Source organism: Heptranchias perlo, chromosome 45 (genome assembly GCF_035084215.1).
Source record: "Heptranchias perlo isolate sHepPer1 chromosome 45, sHepPer1.hap1, whole genome shotgun sequence".
NCBI lineage: Eukaryota > Metazoa > Chordata > Chondrichthyes > Hexanchiformes > Hexanchidae > Heptranchias > Heptranchias perlo.
Genome location: NC_090369.1, coordinates 3,655,399 through 3,673,079, shown reverse-complemented (window position 1 = coordinate 3,673,079; position 17,681 = coordinate 3,655,399). Strand labels below are relative to the sequence as shown.

General features: G+C 49.1%; 1 protein-coding gene across 1 annotated transcript in view; it reads right to left on the bottom strand.

Annotated features, from left to right (window-relative positions):
* The window catches only part of LOC137306842 (OTU domain-containing protein 5-A-like), a 40,114-nt gene extending 22,995 nt beyond the window's left edge, over nucleotides 1-17,119 (bottom strand). The window contains exon 1 of the mRNA XM_067976240.1: nucleotides 16,418-17,119. Within this exon, the coding sequence (XP_067832341.1) occupies nucleotides 16,418-17,119 (702 nt within the window). The remainder of the gene's footprint in view (nucleotides 1-16,417) is intronic.
* Nucleotides 17,120-17,681: the final 562 nt, after the last annotated feature.

Here is a 17,681-nt window from a genome sequence, read left to right as displayed (position 1 = left end):
TACAGAACGCAGCAGCCGCTGACTTGTCCTTGTATATCAGCACCCGCCAACCTAGACAAGATTTCGCCCGGGACAGTAACTAGCCCCGGGATGCGCGCATTTAGACCGCTTCTGCACAGGAACCAGCCGAGCCGTACCCATGTAGCGGGAAGGCCAGCACAACTGAGCAGAGCCAGACAACTTGCATTCGTATAGCGCCTTTAACGTAGCGAGACGTTCCAAGACGCTTCACAGGAGCGACCAAGCAAAATTTGACACCGAGACACTAAGAGATAAGAGTACAAAGAGGTAGGTTTTAAAAGGAATGAGGGGCGGAGAGGTTTCGGGAGGTAATTCCAGAGCTTAGGGCCCAGGCGGCTGAAGGCACGGCCGCCAATGGTGGGACAATGGAAGTCGAGGGATGCGCAAGAGGCCAGAATTGGAGGAGCGCAGAGATCTCGGAGGGTTGTTGGGGCTGGAGGAGGTTAGAGAGATAGGGGGGGGCAGGGGGCGAGGGCCACGGAGGAATTTGAAAACAAGGTTGAGAATTTTAAAATGGAGGGGTTGCCGGACCGGGAGCCGATGTAGGTCAGCGAGCTCAGGGGGTGATGGGTGAACGGGACTTGGTGCGAGTTAGGATACGGGTAGCAGAGTTTTGGATGAGCTCAAGTTCACAGAGCATGCAAAGTGGGAGGCCAGCCAGGCGAGCAGTGGAGTCTGCCGGTAACAAAGGCACGGTCGAGGGTTTCAGCAGCAGGCGGGCCGAGGCGGGGGCGGAGATGGGCGATAGAGGGGATACGGGGTCAGAAGCTCATCTCAGGGTCAAATAGGACGCCGAGGTTGCGGACGGCCTGGTTCAGCCTCAGACGGTGGCCAGGGAGAGGGATGGAGTCAGCGGCGAGGGATCGGAGTTCGTGGCGGGAACTGAAGACAACGGCTGCGGTCTTGCCAACATTTAATAACGAATCAAGAGCAATGCGAGGGGACGTCAAACGTTAATATTAAATACCGTCAAAGCAAAGGACAATGGAACACCAGGACAGCAGCAAGCAGACAGGTCTGGATGGATAACGATGAGAGAGAGTCAGACAACCAAAACCACTCAATCCCCAGTCTTCTCTTTCACGTTCAACTCATGCAAACAGGAGACTCAAACATGACAAACCTCTCGATCAGATTCCAGCCTGCAACTCACTCCCGGGTATCTGTTATTCTATATATAAACCCCCCCGAACCCCTCGATTAGATTCCAGTCTGTAACTCACTCCCGGGTATCTGTTATTCTATATATAAACCCCCCCGAACCCCTCGATTAGATTCCAGTCTGTAACTCACTCCCAGGGATCTGTTATTCTATATATAAACCCCCCCGAACCCCTCGATTAGATTCCAGTCTGTAACTCACTCCCAGGTATCTGTTATTCTATATATAAACCCCACAGAACCCCTCGATTAGATTCCAGTCTGTAACTCACTCCCGGGTATCTGTTATTCTATATATAAACCCCCCGAACCCCACGATCAGATTCCAGCCTGTAACTCACTCCCGGGTATCTGTCATTCTATATATAAACGCCCCGAACCCCTCGATTAGATTCCAGTCTGTAACTCACTCCCGGGTATCTGTTATTCCATATATAAACCCCACCGAACCCCTCGATTAGATTCCAGCCTGCAACTCACTCCCGGGTATCTGTCATTCTATATATAAACCCCCCGAACCCCTCGATTGGATTCCAGCCTGCAACTCACTCCCGGGTATCTGTCATTCTATATATAAACCCCCCGAACCCCTCGATTAGATTCCAGTCTGCAACTCACTCCCGGGTATCTGTTATTCTATATATAAACCCTCCGAACCCCTCGATTAGATTCCAGTCTGTAACTCACTCCAGGGTTTCTGTCATTATTTCTATAAACCCACCGATTAGATTCCAGCCTGTAACTCACTCCCGGGTATCTGTTATTCTATATATAAACCCCCCCGAACCCCTCGATTAGATTCCAGTCTGCAACTCACTCCCGGGTATCTGTTATTCTATATATAAACCCCCCCGAACCCCTCGATTAGATTCCAGTCTGTAACTCACTCCAGGGTTACTGTCATTCTATATATAAACCCACCGATTAGATTCCAGCCTCCAACTCACTCCCGGGTATCTGTTTTTCTATAGAGAACCCCACCGAACCCCTCGATTGGATTCCAGCCTGCAACTCACTCCCGGGTATCTGTTATTCTATATATAAACCCCCCCGAACCCCTCGATTAGATTCCAGCCTGCAACTCACTCCCGGGTATCTGTTATTCTATATATAAACCCCCCCAAACCCCTCGATTAGATTCCAGCCTGCAACTCACTCCCGGGTATCTGTTATTCTATATATAAACCCCCCCGAACCCCACGATCAGATTCCAGTCTGCAACTCACTCCCGGGTATCTGTTATTCTATACAGAAACCCCCCGAACCCCTCGATTAGATTCCAGCCTGTAATTCACTCCCGGGTATCTGTTATTCTCGATAAACCCCCCCGAACCCCTCGATTAGATTCCAGTCTGCAACTCACTCCCGGGTATCTGTTATTCTAAATATAAACCCCCCCGAACCGCTCGATTAGATTCCAGTCTGTAACTCACTCCCGGGTATCTGTTATTCTATATATAAACCCCCCCGAACCCCTCGATTAGATTCCAGTCTGTAACTCACTCCCGGTAACTGTTATTCTATATATAAACCCTCCGAACCCCTCGATGAGATTCCAGTCTGTAACTCACTCCAGGGTTTCTGTCATTATTTCTATAAACCCACCGATGAGAATCCAGCCTGTAACTCACTCCCGGGTATCTGTTATTCTCTATAAACCCCCCCGAACCCCTCGATTAGATTCCAGTCCGTAACTCACTCCCGGGTATCTGTTATTCTATATATAAACCCCCCGAACCCCTCGATTAGATTCCAGCCTGCAACTCACTCCCGGGTATCTGTTATTCTATATATAAACCCCCCGAACCCCTCGATTAGATTCCAGTCTGGAACTCACTCCTGGGTATCTGTTATTCTATATATAAACCCCCCGAACCCCTCGATTAGATTCCAGTCTGGAACTCACTCCCGGCTATCTGTTATTCTATATATAAACCCCCCCGAACCCCTCGATTAGATTCCAGTCTGTAACTCACTCCCGGGTATCAGTTATTCTATATATAAACCCCCCGAACCCCTCGATTAGATTCCAGTCTGGAACTCACTCCTGGGTATCTGTTATTCTATATATAAACCCCCCGAACCCCTCGATTAGATTCCAGTCTGTAACTCACTCCCGGCTATCTGTTATTCCATATATAAGCCCCCCCGAACCCCTCGATTAGATTCCAGTCTGTAACTCACTCTCGGGTATCTGTTCTTCTATATAGAAACCCCCCCCGAACCCCTCGATGAGATTCCAGTCTGCAACTCACTCCAGGGTTTCTGTCATTATTTCTATAAACCCACCGATTAGATTCCAGTCTGCAACTCACTCCCGGGTATCTGTTATTCTCTATAAACCCCCCCGAACCCCTCGATCAGATTCCAGTCTGTAACTCACTCCCGGGTATCTGTTATTCTATATATAAACCCCCCGAACCCCTCGATTAGATTCCAGTCTGTAACTCACTCCCGGGTATCTGTTATTCTATAAATAAACCCCTGAACCCCTTGATTAGATTCCAGTCTGGAACTCACTCCCGGCTATCTGTTTTTCTATATATAAGCCCCCCCGAACCCCTCGATTTGATTCCAGTCTGTAACTCACTCTCGGGTATCTGTTCTTCTACATATAAACCCCCCCCGAACCCCTCGATGAGATTCCAGTCTGTAACTCACTCCCGGGTATCTGTTATTCGAAATATAAACCCCCCGAACCCCTCGATCAGATTCCAGCCTGCAACTCACTCCCGGGTATCTGTTATTCTCGATAAACCCCCCCGAACCCTTCGATAAGATTCCAGTCTATAACTCACTCCAGGGTTTCTGTCATTATTTCCATAAACCCACCGATTAGATTCCAGCCTGTAACTCACTCCCGAGTATCTGTTATTCTATATATAAACCCCCCCGAACCCCTCGATTAGATTCCAGTCTGTAACTCACTCCCGGGTATCTGTTATTCTATATATAAACCCCCCCGAACCCCTCGATTAGATTCCAGTCTGTAACTCACTCCCGGGTATCTGTTATTCTATATATGAACCCCCCCGAACCCCTCGATTAGATTCCAGTCTGTAACTCACTCCCGGGTATCTGTTATTCTATATATAAACCCCCCGAACCCCTCGATCAGATTCCAGCCTGCAACTCACTCCCGGGTATCTGTTATTCTCGATAAACCCCCCCGAACCCTTCGATAAGATTCCAGCCTGTAACTCACTCCCGGGTATCTGTTATTCTATATATAAACCACCCGAACCCCTCGATTAGACTCCAGTCTGTAACTCACTCCAGGGTTTCTGTCATTATTTCCATAAACCCACCGATTAGATTCCAGCCTGTAACTCACTCCCGGGTATCTGTTATTCTCTATAAAACCCCCCGAACCCCTCGATTAGATTCCAGTCTGTAACTCACTCCCGGGTATCTGTTATTCGATATATAAACCCCCCCGAACCCCTCGATTCGATTCCAGCCTGGAACTCACTCCCGGGTATCTGTTATTCTATATATAAACCCCCCCGAACCCCTCGATTCGATTCCAGCCTGGAACTCACTCCCGGGTATCTGTTATTCTATATTTCAACCCCACCGAACCCCTCGATTAGATTCCAGTCTGCAACTCACTCCCGGGTATCTGTTATTCTATATATAAACCCCCCCGAACCCCTCGATTAGATTCCAGTCTGCAACTCACTCCCGGGTATCTGTTATTCTACATACAAACCCCCCGAACCCCTCGATTAGATTCCAGTCTGCAGCTCACTCCCGGGTATCTGTTATTCTATATATAAACCCCCCCCGAACCCCTCGATTAGTTTCCAGTCTGCAACTCACTCCCGGGTATATGTTATTCTATGTATAAACCCTCCGAACCCCTCGATTAGATTCCAGTCTGTAACTCACTCCCGGGTATCTGTTATTCTATATATAAACCCCCCGAACCCCTCGATTAGATTCCAGCCTGTAACTCACTCCCGGGTATCTGTTATTCTATATATAAATCCCCCGAACCCCTCGATTAGATTCCAGTCTGTAACTCACTCCTGGGTATCTGTTATTCTATATATAAACCCCCCGAACCCCTCGATTAGATTCCAGTCTGCAACTCACTCCCGGGTATCTGTTATTCTATATATAAACCCAACCGAACCCCTCGATTAGATTCCAGTCAGTAACTCACTCCAGGGTTTCTGTCATTATTTCTTTTAACCCACCGATTAGATTCCAGCCTGCAACTCACTCCCGGGTATCTGTTATTCTATATACAAACCCCCCGAACCCCTCGATTAGATTCCAGTCTGCAACTCACTCCCGGGTATCTGTTATTCGATATATAAACCCCCCGAACCCCTCGATTCGATTCCAGTCCGTCGCTCACTCCCGGGTATCTGTTATTCTCTATAAACCCCCCGAACCCCTCGATTAGATTCCAGTCTGCAGATCACTCCCGGGTATCTGTTATTCTATATATAAACCCCCCCCGAACCCCTCGATTAGATTCCAGTCTGTAACTCACTCCCGGGTATCTGTTATTCTATATATAAACCCCCCGAACCCCTCGATTAGATTCCAGTCTGTAACTCACTCCCGGGTATCTGTTATTCTAAATATAAACCCCCCGAACCCCTCGATTGGATTCCAGCCTGTAACTCACTCCCGGGTATCTGTTATTCTATATATAAATCCCCCGAACCCCTCGATTAGATTCCAGTCTGCAACTCACTCCCGGGTATCTGTTATTCTATATATAAACCCAACCGAACCCCTCGATTAGATTCCAGTCAGTAACTCACTCCAGGGTTTCTGTCATTATTCCTTTTAACCCACCGATTAGATTCCAGCCTGCAACTCACTCCCGGGTATCTGTTATTCTATACATGAACCCCACCGAACCCCTCGATTAGATTCCAGCCTGTAACTCACTCCAGGGTTTCTGTCATTATTTCTTTTAACCCACCGATCAGATTCCAGCCTGTAACTCACTCCCGGGTATCTGTTATTCTATACATGAACCCCACCGAACCCCTCGATTAGATTCCAGTCTGTAACTCACTCCCGGGTATCTGTTATTCTCTATAAACCCCCCAGAACCCCTCAATTCGATTCCAGTCTGCAACTCACTCCCGGGTATCTGTTATTCTATATAGAAACAACCCGAACCCCTCGATTAGATTCCAGTCTGCAACTCACTCCCGGGTATCTGTTATTCTCTTTATAAACCCCCCGAACCCCTCGATTAGATTCCAGTCAGTAACTCACTCCAGGGTTTCTGTTATTCTATATATAAACCCCACCGAACCCCTTGATAAGATTCCAGCCTGGAACTCACTCCCGGGTATCTGTTATTCTATATATGAACCCCCCCGAACCCCTCGATTCGATTCGGGTCTGTAACTCACTCCCGGGTATCTGTTATTCTACATATAAACCCCCGAACCCCTCGATGAGATTCCAGTCTGTAACTCACTCCCGGGTATCTGTTATTCTCTATAAACCCCCCCGAACCCCTCGATTAGATTCCAGCCTGGAACTCACTCCCGGGTATCTGTTATTCTATATATAAACCCCACCGAACCGCTCGATTAGATTCCAGTCTGTAACTCACTCCCGGGTATCTGTTATTCTATATATAAACCACCCCGAACCCCTCGATTAGATTCCAGTCTGTAACTCACTCCCGGGTATCTGTTATTCTATGTATAAACCCCCCGAACCCCTCGATTAGATTCCAGTCTGTAACTCACTCCCGGGTATCTGTTATTCTATGCATAAACCCCCCGAACCCCTCGATTAGATTCCAGTCTGCAACTCACTCCTGGGTATCTGTTATTCTACATATAAACCCCCCCCCACGAACACCTCGATTCGATTCTAGCCTGGAACTCACTCCCGGGTATCTGTTATTCTATATATAAACCCCCCCCGAACCCCTCGATTAGATTCCAGCCTGCAACTCACTCCCGGGTATCTGTTATTCTATATATAAACCCCCCCGAACCCCTCGATTAGATTCCAGTCTGTAACTCACTCCCGGGTATCTGTCATTCTATATATAAACCCCCCCGAACCCCTCGATTAGATTCCAGTCTGTAACTCACTCCCGGGTATCTGTTATTCTATACATAAACCCCCCCGAACCCCTCGATTCGATTCCAGTCTGTAACTCACTCCAGGGTATCTGTTATTCTATATATAAACCCCCCCGAACCCCTCGATTAGATTCCAGTCTGTAACTCACTCCCGGATATCTGTTATTCTATATATAAACCCCCCCGAACCCCTCGATTAGATTCCAGCCTGTAACTCACTCCCGGGTATCTGTTATTCTATATATAAACCCCACCGAACCTCTCGATTAGATTCCAGCCTGGAACTCACTCCCGGGTATCTGTTATTCTATATATAAACCCCCCGAACCCCTCGATTAGATTCCAGTCTGTAACTCACTCCCGGGTATCTGTTATTCTATATATAAACCCCCCGAACCCCTCGATTAGATTCCAGCCTGTAACTCACTCCCGGGTATCTGTTATTCTATATATAAACCCCCCGAACCCCTCGATTAGATTCCAGCCTGTAACTCACTCCCGGGTATCTGTTATTCTATATATAAACCCCCCGAACCCCTCGATTAGATTCCAGTCTGTAACTCACTCCCGGGTGTCTGTTATTCTATATATAAACCCCCCCGAACCCCTCGATTAGATTCCAGTCTGTAACTCACTCCCGGGTATCTGTTATTCTATATATAAACCCCCCGAACCCCTCGATCAGATTCCAGTCTGTAACTCACTCCCGAGTATCTGTTATTCTATAAATAAACCCCCCGAACCCCTCGATTAGATTCCAGTCTGTAACTCACTCCCGGGTATCTGTTATATTATAAATAAACCCCCCGAACCCCTCGATTAGATTCCAGCCTGTAACTCACTCCCGGGTATCTGTTATTCTATATATAAACCCCCCCGAACCCCTCGATTAGATTCCAGTCTGTAACTCACTCCCGGGTATCTGTTATTCTGTGTATAAACCCCCCCGAACCCCTCGATTAGATTCCAGTCTGTAACTCACTCCCGGGTATCTGTTATTCTATATATAAACCCCCCGAACCCCTCGATTAGATTCCAGTCTGTAACTCACTCCCGGGTATCTGTTATTCTATAGATAAACCCCCCGAACCCCTCGATTAGATTCCAGCCTGTAACTCACTCCCGGGTATCTGTTATTCTATATATAAACCCCCCGAACCCCTCGATTAGATTCCAGCCTGTAACTCACTCCCGGGTATCTGTTATTCTATATATAAACCCCCCCGAACCCCTCGATTCGATTCCAGTCTGGAACTCACTCTCGGGTATCTGTTATTCTATATATAAACCCCCCGAACCCCTCGATTAGATTCCAGCCTGTAACTCACTCCCGGGTATCTGTTATTCTATATATAAACCCCCCGAACCCCTCGATCAGATTCCAGCCTGTAACTCACTCCCGGGTATCTGTTATTCTATATATAAACCCCCCGAACCCCTCGATCAGATTCCAGCCTGTAACTCACTCCCGGGTATCTGTTATTCTATATATAACCCCCCCGAACCCCTCGATTAGATTCCAGTCTGTAACTCACTCCCGGGTATCTGTTATTCTATATATAAACCCCCCGAACCCCTCGATCAGATTCCAGCCTGTAACTCACTCCCGGGTATCTGTTATTCTATATATAAACCCCCCGAACCCCTCGATCAGATTCCAGCCTGTAACTCACTCCCGGGTATCTGTTATTCTATATATAAACCCCCCCGAACCCCTCGATTAGATTCCAGTCTGTAACTCACTCCCGGGTATCTGTTATTCTATAAATAAACCCCCCGAACCCCTCGATCAGATTCCAGCCTGTAACTCACTCCCGGGTATCTGTTATTCTATATATAAACCCCCCGAACCCCTCGATCAGATTCCAGCCTGTAACTCACTCCCGGGTATCTGTTATTCTATATATAAACCCCCCCGAACCCCTCGATTAGATTCCAGTCTGTAACTCACTCCCGGGTATCTGTTATTCTATATATAAACCCCCCGAACCCCTCGATTAGATTCCAGTCTGTAACTCACTCCCGGGTATCTGTTATTCTATATATAAACCCCCTCGAACCCCTCGATTAGATTCCAGCCTGGAACTCACTCCCGGGTATCTGTTATTCTATATATAAACCCCCCCGAACCCCTCGATTAGATTCCAGTCTGTAACTCACTCCCGGGTATCTGTTATTCTATATATAAACCCCCCATGAACCCCTCGATTAGATTCCAGTCTGTAACTCACTCCCGGGTATCTGTTATTCTATATATAAACGCCCCGAACCCCTCGATTAGATTCCAGTCTGTAACTCACTCCCGGGTATCTGTTATTCTATATATAAACCCCCGAACCCCTCGATTAGATTCCAGTCTGTAACTCACTCCCGGGTATCTGTTATTCTATATATAAACCCCCCGAACCCCTCGATTAGATTCCAGCCTGTAACTCACTCCCGGGTATCTGTTATTCTTCTTTAAACCCCCCCGAACCCCTCGATTCGATTCCAGTCTGGAACTCACTCTCGGGTATCTGTTATTCTATATATAAACCCCCCGAACCCCTCGATTAGATTCCAGCCTGTAACTCACTCCCGGGTATCTGTTATTCTATATATAAACCCCCCGAACCCCTCGATCAGATTCCAGCCTGTAACTCACTCCCGGGTATCTGTTATTCTATATATAAACCCCCCGAACCCCTCGATCAGATTCCAGCCTGTAACTCACTCCCGGGTATCTGTTATTCTATATATAAACCCCCCGAACCCCTCGATTAGATTCCAGTCTGTAACTCACTCCCGGGTATCTGTTATTCTATATATAAACCCCCCGAACCCCTCGATCAGATTCCAGCCTGTAACTCACTCCCGGGTATCTGTTATTCTATATATAAACCCCCCGAACCCCTCGATCAGATTCCAGCCTGTAACTCACTCCCGGGTATCTGTTATTCTATATATAAACCCCCCCGAACCCCTCGATTAGATTCCAGTCTGTAACTCACTCCCGGGTATCTGTTATTCTATATATAAACCCCCCGAACCCCTCGATCAGATTCCAGCCTGTAACTCACTCCCGGGTATCTGTTATTCTATATATAAACCCCCCGAACCCCTCGATCAGATTCCAGCCTGTAACTCACTCCCGGGTATCTGTTATTCTATATATAAACCCCCCCGAACCCCTCGATTAGATTCCAGTCTGTAACTCACTCCCGGGTATCTGTTATTCTATATATAAACCCCCCGAACCCCTCGATTAGATTCCAGTCTGTAACTCACTCCCGGGTATCTGTTATTCTATATATAAACCCCCCGAACCCCTCGATTAGATTCCAGTCTGTAACTCACTCCCGGATATCTGTTATTCTATATATAAACCCCCCCGAACCCCTCGATTAGATTCCAGTCTGTAACTCACTCCCGGGTATCTGTTATTCTATATATAAACCCCCCGAACCCCTCGATTAGATTCCAGTCTGTAACTCACTCCCGGGTATCTGTTATTCTATATATAAACCCCCCGAACCCCTCGATTAGATTCCAGTCTGTAACTCACTCCCGGGTATCTGTTATTCTATATATAAACCCCCCCTGAACCCCTCGATTAGATTCCAGCCTGTAACTCACTCCCGGGTATCTGTTATTCTATATATAAACGCCCCGAACCCCTCGATTAGATTCCAGTCTGTAACTCACTCCCGGGTATCTGTTATTCTATAAATAAACCCCCCGAACCCCTCGATTAGATTCCAGTCTGTAACTCACTCCCGGGTATCTGTTATTCTATATATAAACCCCCGAACCCCTCGATTAGATTCCAGTCTGTAACTCACTCCCGGGTATCTGTTATTCTATATATAAACCCCCCCGAACCCCTCGATTAGATTCCAGCCTGTAACTCACTCCCGGGTATCTGTTATTCTATATATAAACCCCCCGAACCCCTCGATTAGATTCCAGTCTGTAACTCACTCCCGGGTATCTGTTATTCTATATATAAACCCCCCGAACCCCTCGATTAGATTCCAGTCTGTAACTCACTCCCGGGTATCTGTTATTCTATATATAAACCCCCAGAACCCCTCGATTAGATTCCAGTCTGTAACTCACTCCCGGGTATCTGTTATTCTATATATAAACCCCCCCGAACCCCTCGATTAGATTCCAGTCTGTAACTCACTCCCGGGTATCTGTTATTCTATATATAAACCCCCCGAACCCCTCGATTAGATTCCAGTCTGTAACTCACTCCCGGGTATCTGTTATTCTATATATAAACCCCCCGAACCCCTCGATTAGATTCCAGTCTGTAACTCACTCCCGGGTATCTGTTATTCTATGTATAAACCCCCCCTGAACCCCTCGATTAGATTCCAGCCTGTAACTCACTCCCGGGTATCTGTTATTCTATATATAAACGCCCCGAACCCCTCGATTAGATTCCAGTCTGTAACTCACTCCCGGGTATCTGTTATTCTATATATAAACCCCCCGAACCCCTCGATTAGATTCCAGTCTGTAACTCACTCCCGGGTATCTGTTATTCTATATATAAACCCCCGAACCCCTCGATTAGATTCCAGTCTGCAACTCACTCCCGGGTATCTGTTATTCTATATATAAACCCCCCCGAACCCCTCGATTAGATTCCAGCCTGTAACTCACTCCCGGGTATCTGTTATTCTATATATAAACCCCCCCGAACCCCTCAATTAGATTCCAGCCTGTAACTCACTCCCGGGTATCTGTTATTCTATATATAAACCCCCCCGAACCCCTCGATTAGATTCCAGCCTGGAACTCACTCCCGGGTATCTGTTATTCTATATATAAACCCCCCCGAACCCCTCGATTAGATTCCAGTCTGTAACTCACTCCCGGGTATCTGTTATTCTATATATAAACCCCCCATGAACCCCTCGATTAGATTCCAGTCTGTAACTCACTCCCGGGTATCTGTTATTCTATATATAAACGCCCCGAACCCCTCGATTAGATTCCAGTCTGTAACTCACTCCCGGGTATCTGTTATTCTATATATAAACCCCCGAACCCCTCGATTAGATTCCAGTCTGTAACTCACTCCCGGGTATCTGTTATTCTATATATAAACCCCCCGAACCCCTCGATTAGATTCCAGCCTGTAACTCACTCCCGGGTATCTGTTATTCTATATATAAACCCCCCCGAACCCCTCGATTCGATTCCAGTCTGGAACTCACTCTCGGGTATCTGTTATTCTATATATAAACCCCCCGAACCCCTCGATTAGATTCCAGCCTGTAACTCACTCCCGGGTATCTGTTATTCTATATATAAACCCCCCGAACCCCTCGATCAGATTCCAGCCTGTAACTCACTCCCGGGTATCTGTTATTCTATATATAAACCCCCCGAACCCCTCGATCAGATTCCAGCCTGTAACTCACTCCCGGGTATCTGTTATTCTATATATAAACCCCCCGAACCCCTCGATTAGATTCCAGTCTGTAACTCACTCCCGGGTATCTGTTATTCTATATATAAACCCCCCGAACCCCTCGATCAGATTCCAGCCTGTAACTCACTCCCGGGTATCTGTTATTCTATATTTTAACCCCCCGAACCCCTCGATCAGATTCCAGCCTGTAACTCACTCCCGGGTATCTGTTATTCTATATATAAACCCCCCCGAACCCCTCGATTAGATTCCAGTCTGTAACTCACTCCCGGGTATCTGTTATTCTATATATAAACCCCCCGAACCCCTCGATCAGATTCCAGCCTGTAACTCACTCCCGGGTATCTGTTATTCTATATATAAACCCCCCGAACCCCTCGATCAGATTCCAGCCTGTAACTCACTCCCGGGTATCTGTTATTCTATATATAAACCCCCCCGAACCCCTCGATTAGATTCCAGTCTGTAACTCACTCCCGGGTATCTGTTATTCTATATATAAACCCCCCGAACCCCTCGATTAGATTCCAGTCTGTAACTCACTCCCGGGTATCTGTTATTCTATATATAAACCCCCCGAACCCCTCGATTAGATTCCAGTCTGTAACTCACTCCCGGGTATCTGTTATTCTATATATAAACCCCCCCGAACCCCTCGATTAGATTCCAGTCTGTAACTCACTCCCGGGTATCTGTTATTCTATATATAAACCCCCCGAACCCCTCGATTAGATTCCAGTCTGTAACTCACTCCCGGGTATCTGTTATTCTATATATAAACCCCCCGAACCCCTCGATTAGATTCCAGTCTGTAACTCACTCCCGGGTATCTGTTATTCTATATATAAACCCCCCCTGAACCCCTCGATTAGATTCCAGCCTGTAACTCACTCCCGGGTATCTGTTATTCTATATATAAACGCCCCGAACCCCTCGATTAGATTCCAGTCTGTAACTCACTCCCGGGTATCTGTTATTCTATATATAAACCCCCCGAACCCCTCGATTAGATTCCAGTCTGTAACTCACTCCCGGGTATCTGTTATTCTATATATAAACCCCCGAACCCCTCGATTAGATTCCAGTCTGTAACTCACTCCCGGGTATCTGTTATTCTATATATAAACCCCCAGAACCCCTCGATTAGATTCCAGTCTGTAACTCACTCCCGGGTATCTGTTATTCTATATATAAACCCCCCCGAACCCCTCGATTAGATTCCAGTCTGTAACTCACTCCCGGGTATCTGTTATTCTATATATAAACCCCCCGAACCCCTCGATTAGATTCCAGTCTGTAACTCACTCCCGGGTATCTGTTATTCTATATATAAACCCCCCGAACCCCTCGATTAGATTCCAGTCTGTAACTCACTCCCGGGTATCTGTTATTCTATATATAAACCCCCCCTGAACCCCTCGATTAGATTCCAGCCTGTAACTCACTCCCGGGTATCTGTTATTCTATATATAAACGCCCCGAACCCCTCGATTAGATTCCAGTCTGTAACTCACTCCCGGGTATCTGTTATTCTATATATAAACCCCCCGAACCCCTCGATTAGATTCCAGTCTGTAACTCACTCCCGGGTATCTGTTATTCTATATATAAACGCCCCGAACCCCTCGATTGGATTCCAGTCTGTAACTCACTCCCGGGTATCTGTTATTCTATATATAAACCCCCCGAACCCCTCGATTAGATTCCAGTCTGTAACTCACTCCCGGGTATCTGTTATTCTATATATAAACCCCCCCGAACCCCTCGATTAGATTCCAGCCTGTAACTCACTCCCGGGTATCTGTTATTCTATATATAAACCCCCCGAACCCCTCGATTAGATTCCAGCCTGTAACTCACTCCCGGGTATCTGTTATTCTATATATAAACCCCCCCCCCGAACCCCTCGATTAGATTCCAGTCTGTAACTCACTCCCGGGTATCTGTTATTCTATATATAAACCCCCCCGAACCCCTCAATTAGATTCCAGCCTGTAACTCACTCCCGGGTATCTGTTATTCTATATATAAACGCCCCGAACCCCTCGATTAGATTCCAGTCTGTAACTCACTCCCGGGTATCTGTTATTCTATATATAAACCCCCCCGAACCCCTCGATTAGATTCCAGCCTGTAACTCACTCCCGGGTATCTGTTATTCTCTTTATAAACCCCCCCGAACCCCTCGATTAGATTCCAGTCTGTAACTCACTCCCGGGTATCTGTTATTCTATATATAAACCCCCCTGAACCCCTCGATTAGATTCCAGTCTGTAACTCACTCCCGGGTATCTGTTATTCTATATATAAACCCCCCTGAACCCCTCGATTAGATTCCAGCCTGTAACTCACTCCCGGGTATCTGTTATTCTATATATAAACCCCCCCCCCGAACCCCTCGATTAGATTCCAGTCTGTAACTCACTCCCGGGTATCTGTTATTCTATATATAAACCCCCCCGAACCCCTCAATTAGATTCCAGCCTGTAACTCACTCCCGGGTATCTGTTATTCTATATATAAACGCCCCGAACCCCTCGATTAGATTCCAGTCTGTAACTCACTCCCGGGTATCTGTTATTCTATATATAAACCCCCCCGAACCCCTCGATTAGATTCCAGCCTGTAACTCACTCCCGGGTATCTGTTATTCTATATATAAACCCCCCCGAACCCCTCGATTAGATTCCAGTCTGTAACTCACTCCCGGGTATCTGTTATTCTATATATAAACCCCCCTGAACCCCTCGATTAGATTCCAGTCTGTAACTCACTCCCGGGTATCTGTTATTCTATATATAAACCCCCCCCCGAACCCCTCGATTAGATTCCAGCCTGTAACTCACTCCCGGGTATCTGTTATTCTATATATAAACCCCCCGAACCCCTCTATTAGATTCCAGCCTGTAACTCACTCCCGGGTATCTGTTATTCTCTTTATAAACCCCCCGAACCCCTCGATTAGATTCCAGTCTGTAACTCACTCCCGGGTATCTGTTATTCTATATATAAACCCCCCGAACCCCTCGATTAGATTCCAGCCTGGAACTCACTCCCGGGTATCTGTTATTCTATATATAAACCCCCCCGAACCCCTCGATTAGATTCCAGTCTGTAACTCACTCCCGGGTATCTGTTATTCTATATATAAACCCCCCGAACCCCTCGATTAGATTCCAGCCTGGAACTCACTCCCGGGTATCTGTTATTCTATATATAAACCCCCCCGAACCCCTCGATTAGATTCCAGTCTGTAACTCACTCCCGGGTATCTGTTATTCTATATATAAACCCCCCGAACCCCTCGATCAGATTCCAGCCTGTAACTCACTCCCGGGTATCTGTTATTCTATATATAAACCCCCTCCCGAACCCCTCGATTAGATTCCAGTCTGTAGCTCACTCCCGGGTATCTGTTATTCTATATATAAACCCCCCGAACCCCTCGATTAGATTCCAGCCTGTAACTCACTCCCGGGTATCTGTTATTCTATATATAAACCCCCCGAACCCCTCGATTAGATTCCAGTCTGTAACTCACTCCCGGGTATCTGTTATTCTATATATAAACCCCCCGAACCCCTCGATTAGATTCCAGCCTGTAACTCACTCCCGGGTATCTGTTATTCTATATATAAACCCCCCCGAACCCCTCGATTAGATTCCAGTCTGTAACTCACTCCCGGGTATCTGTTATTCTATATATAAACCCCCCTCACTCCCCCCTCACCTGCTCCACCTTGGCCGGGTCCTGTAGCTGCTCCAGGGCCGCCGTCTCGTACTCATCCTCGCTGTTGTAGCCGGCTCCCTGCTCCTCGGGGCCGGGCCCTCCGGGGCTGCCGCTGGCCTGGCCGCCGCCCCCCACTCCTCCCCCACCTCCTCCTCCTCCTCCGCCCGCAGCTCCCACTCCGGAGCCGGGGCCGGTCACTCCCCCCACTCCGCCTCCTCCTCCTCCTCCTCCGCCACCACCACCTCCTCCAGCCGCCGCCGCCGCCGCCACCCCCAGGCTCAGGCCCGCCGCTCCCCGGCCCCGCTCGGCCGCCGACCCGCCCACCCCTCCTCCCGGCCCGGCCCCGCTGGGCACGGCCACCCCGAGGTGGTGGTGGAGGCTGGGCCGGTGGGTCTTGCGGCCGCTCCGGTGAGGCGAGGCCCGGTGCCGCCGCTTGCTGTGGCTGGGGCCGGGCCCGGGCCCGCTCTCGGCCCGGGCGTCGCCGTACTGCAGCCAGTGCGAGGCCGGGGCCGGCGGCACCGGGGGAGGCGAGGCCCGAGGCCGGGAGCTGGCCGGCCGCTCGTCGCCCCGCCCGGCCTGCGCCTGGTAAGGCCAGCGGGGCGGCGAGCTGCGCGCCCGGTGGCCGTGAGGCCGCGAGTGCTCGGCGCTGTCGCGCTCGGTCTCGTCCGCCCGCTCGGGCTGCTGCTTGGGCAGGATGGTCATGGCGGCTTCGGCCCCCTCACAACAAACGGCCGCCCCGCCTCACTTCCGCCCCGCGCTGTGCCCCCCCCCCGGAAACGCCTTTGCCCCGCAATGACGTCGCGCACGCACAGCGTCCCCGCCGCCCCGCGCCTCTGCCCCGCAATGACGTCGCGCCCGCTCCTCCACGCCCCGCAATGACGTCGCGCCCGCTCCTCCACGCCCCGCAATGACGTCGCGCCCGCTCCTCCACGCCCCGCAATGACGTCGCGCCCGCTCCTCCACGCAATGAGCTCACCGAGCGCCTCTGCCCCGCAGTGACGTCACCCGCGCCCCGCACTACGACGTCCGACCCTCGATGAGGTCACCGCGCACGGCTGATTTCCTTTGCCCCGCAGTGACGTAGCCCCCCCCACCGCACGCACAAAGCGTCCCGACCCGTCCCCGCCCCGCAATGAGGTCACTGAGCTCCTCTGCCCCGCAATGACGTCGCCCCGCTGCACCCGACGGCCCACAATGTGCGACCTCCTACCTGCCCCGCAGTGAGGTCACCGCGCACCCACGGCGCCGTGCCCCAGACGTCTTC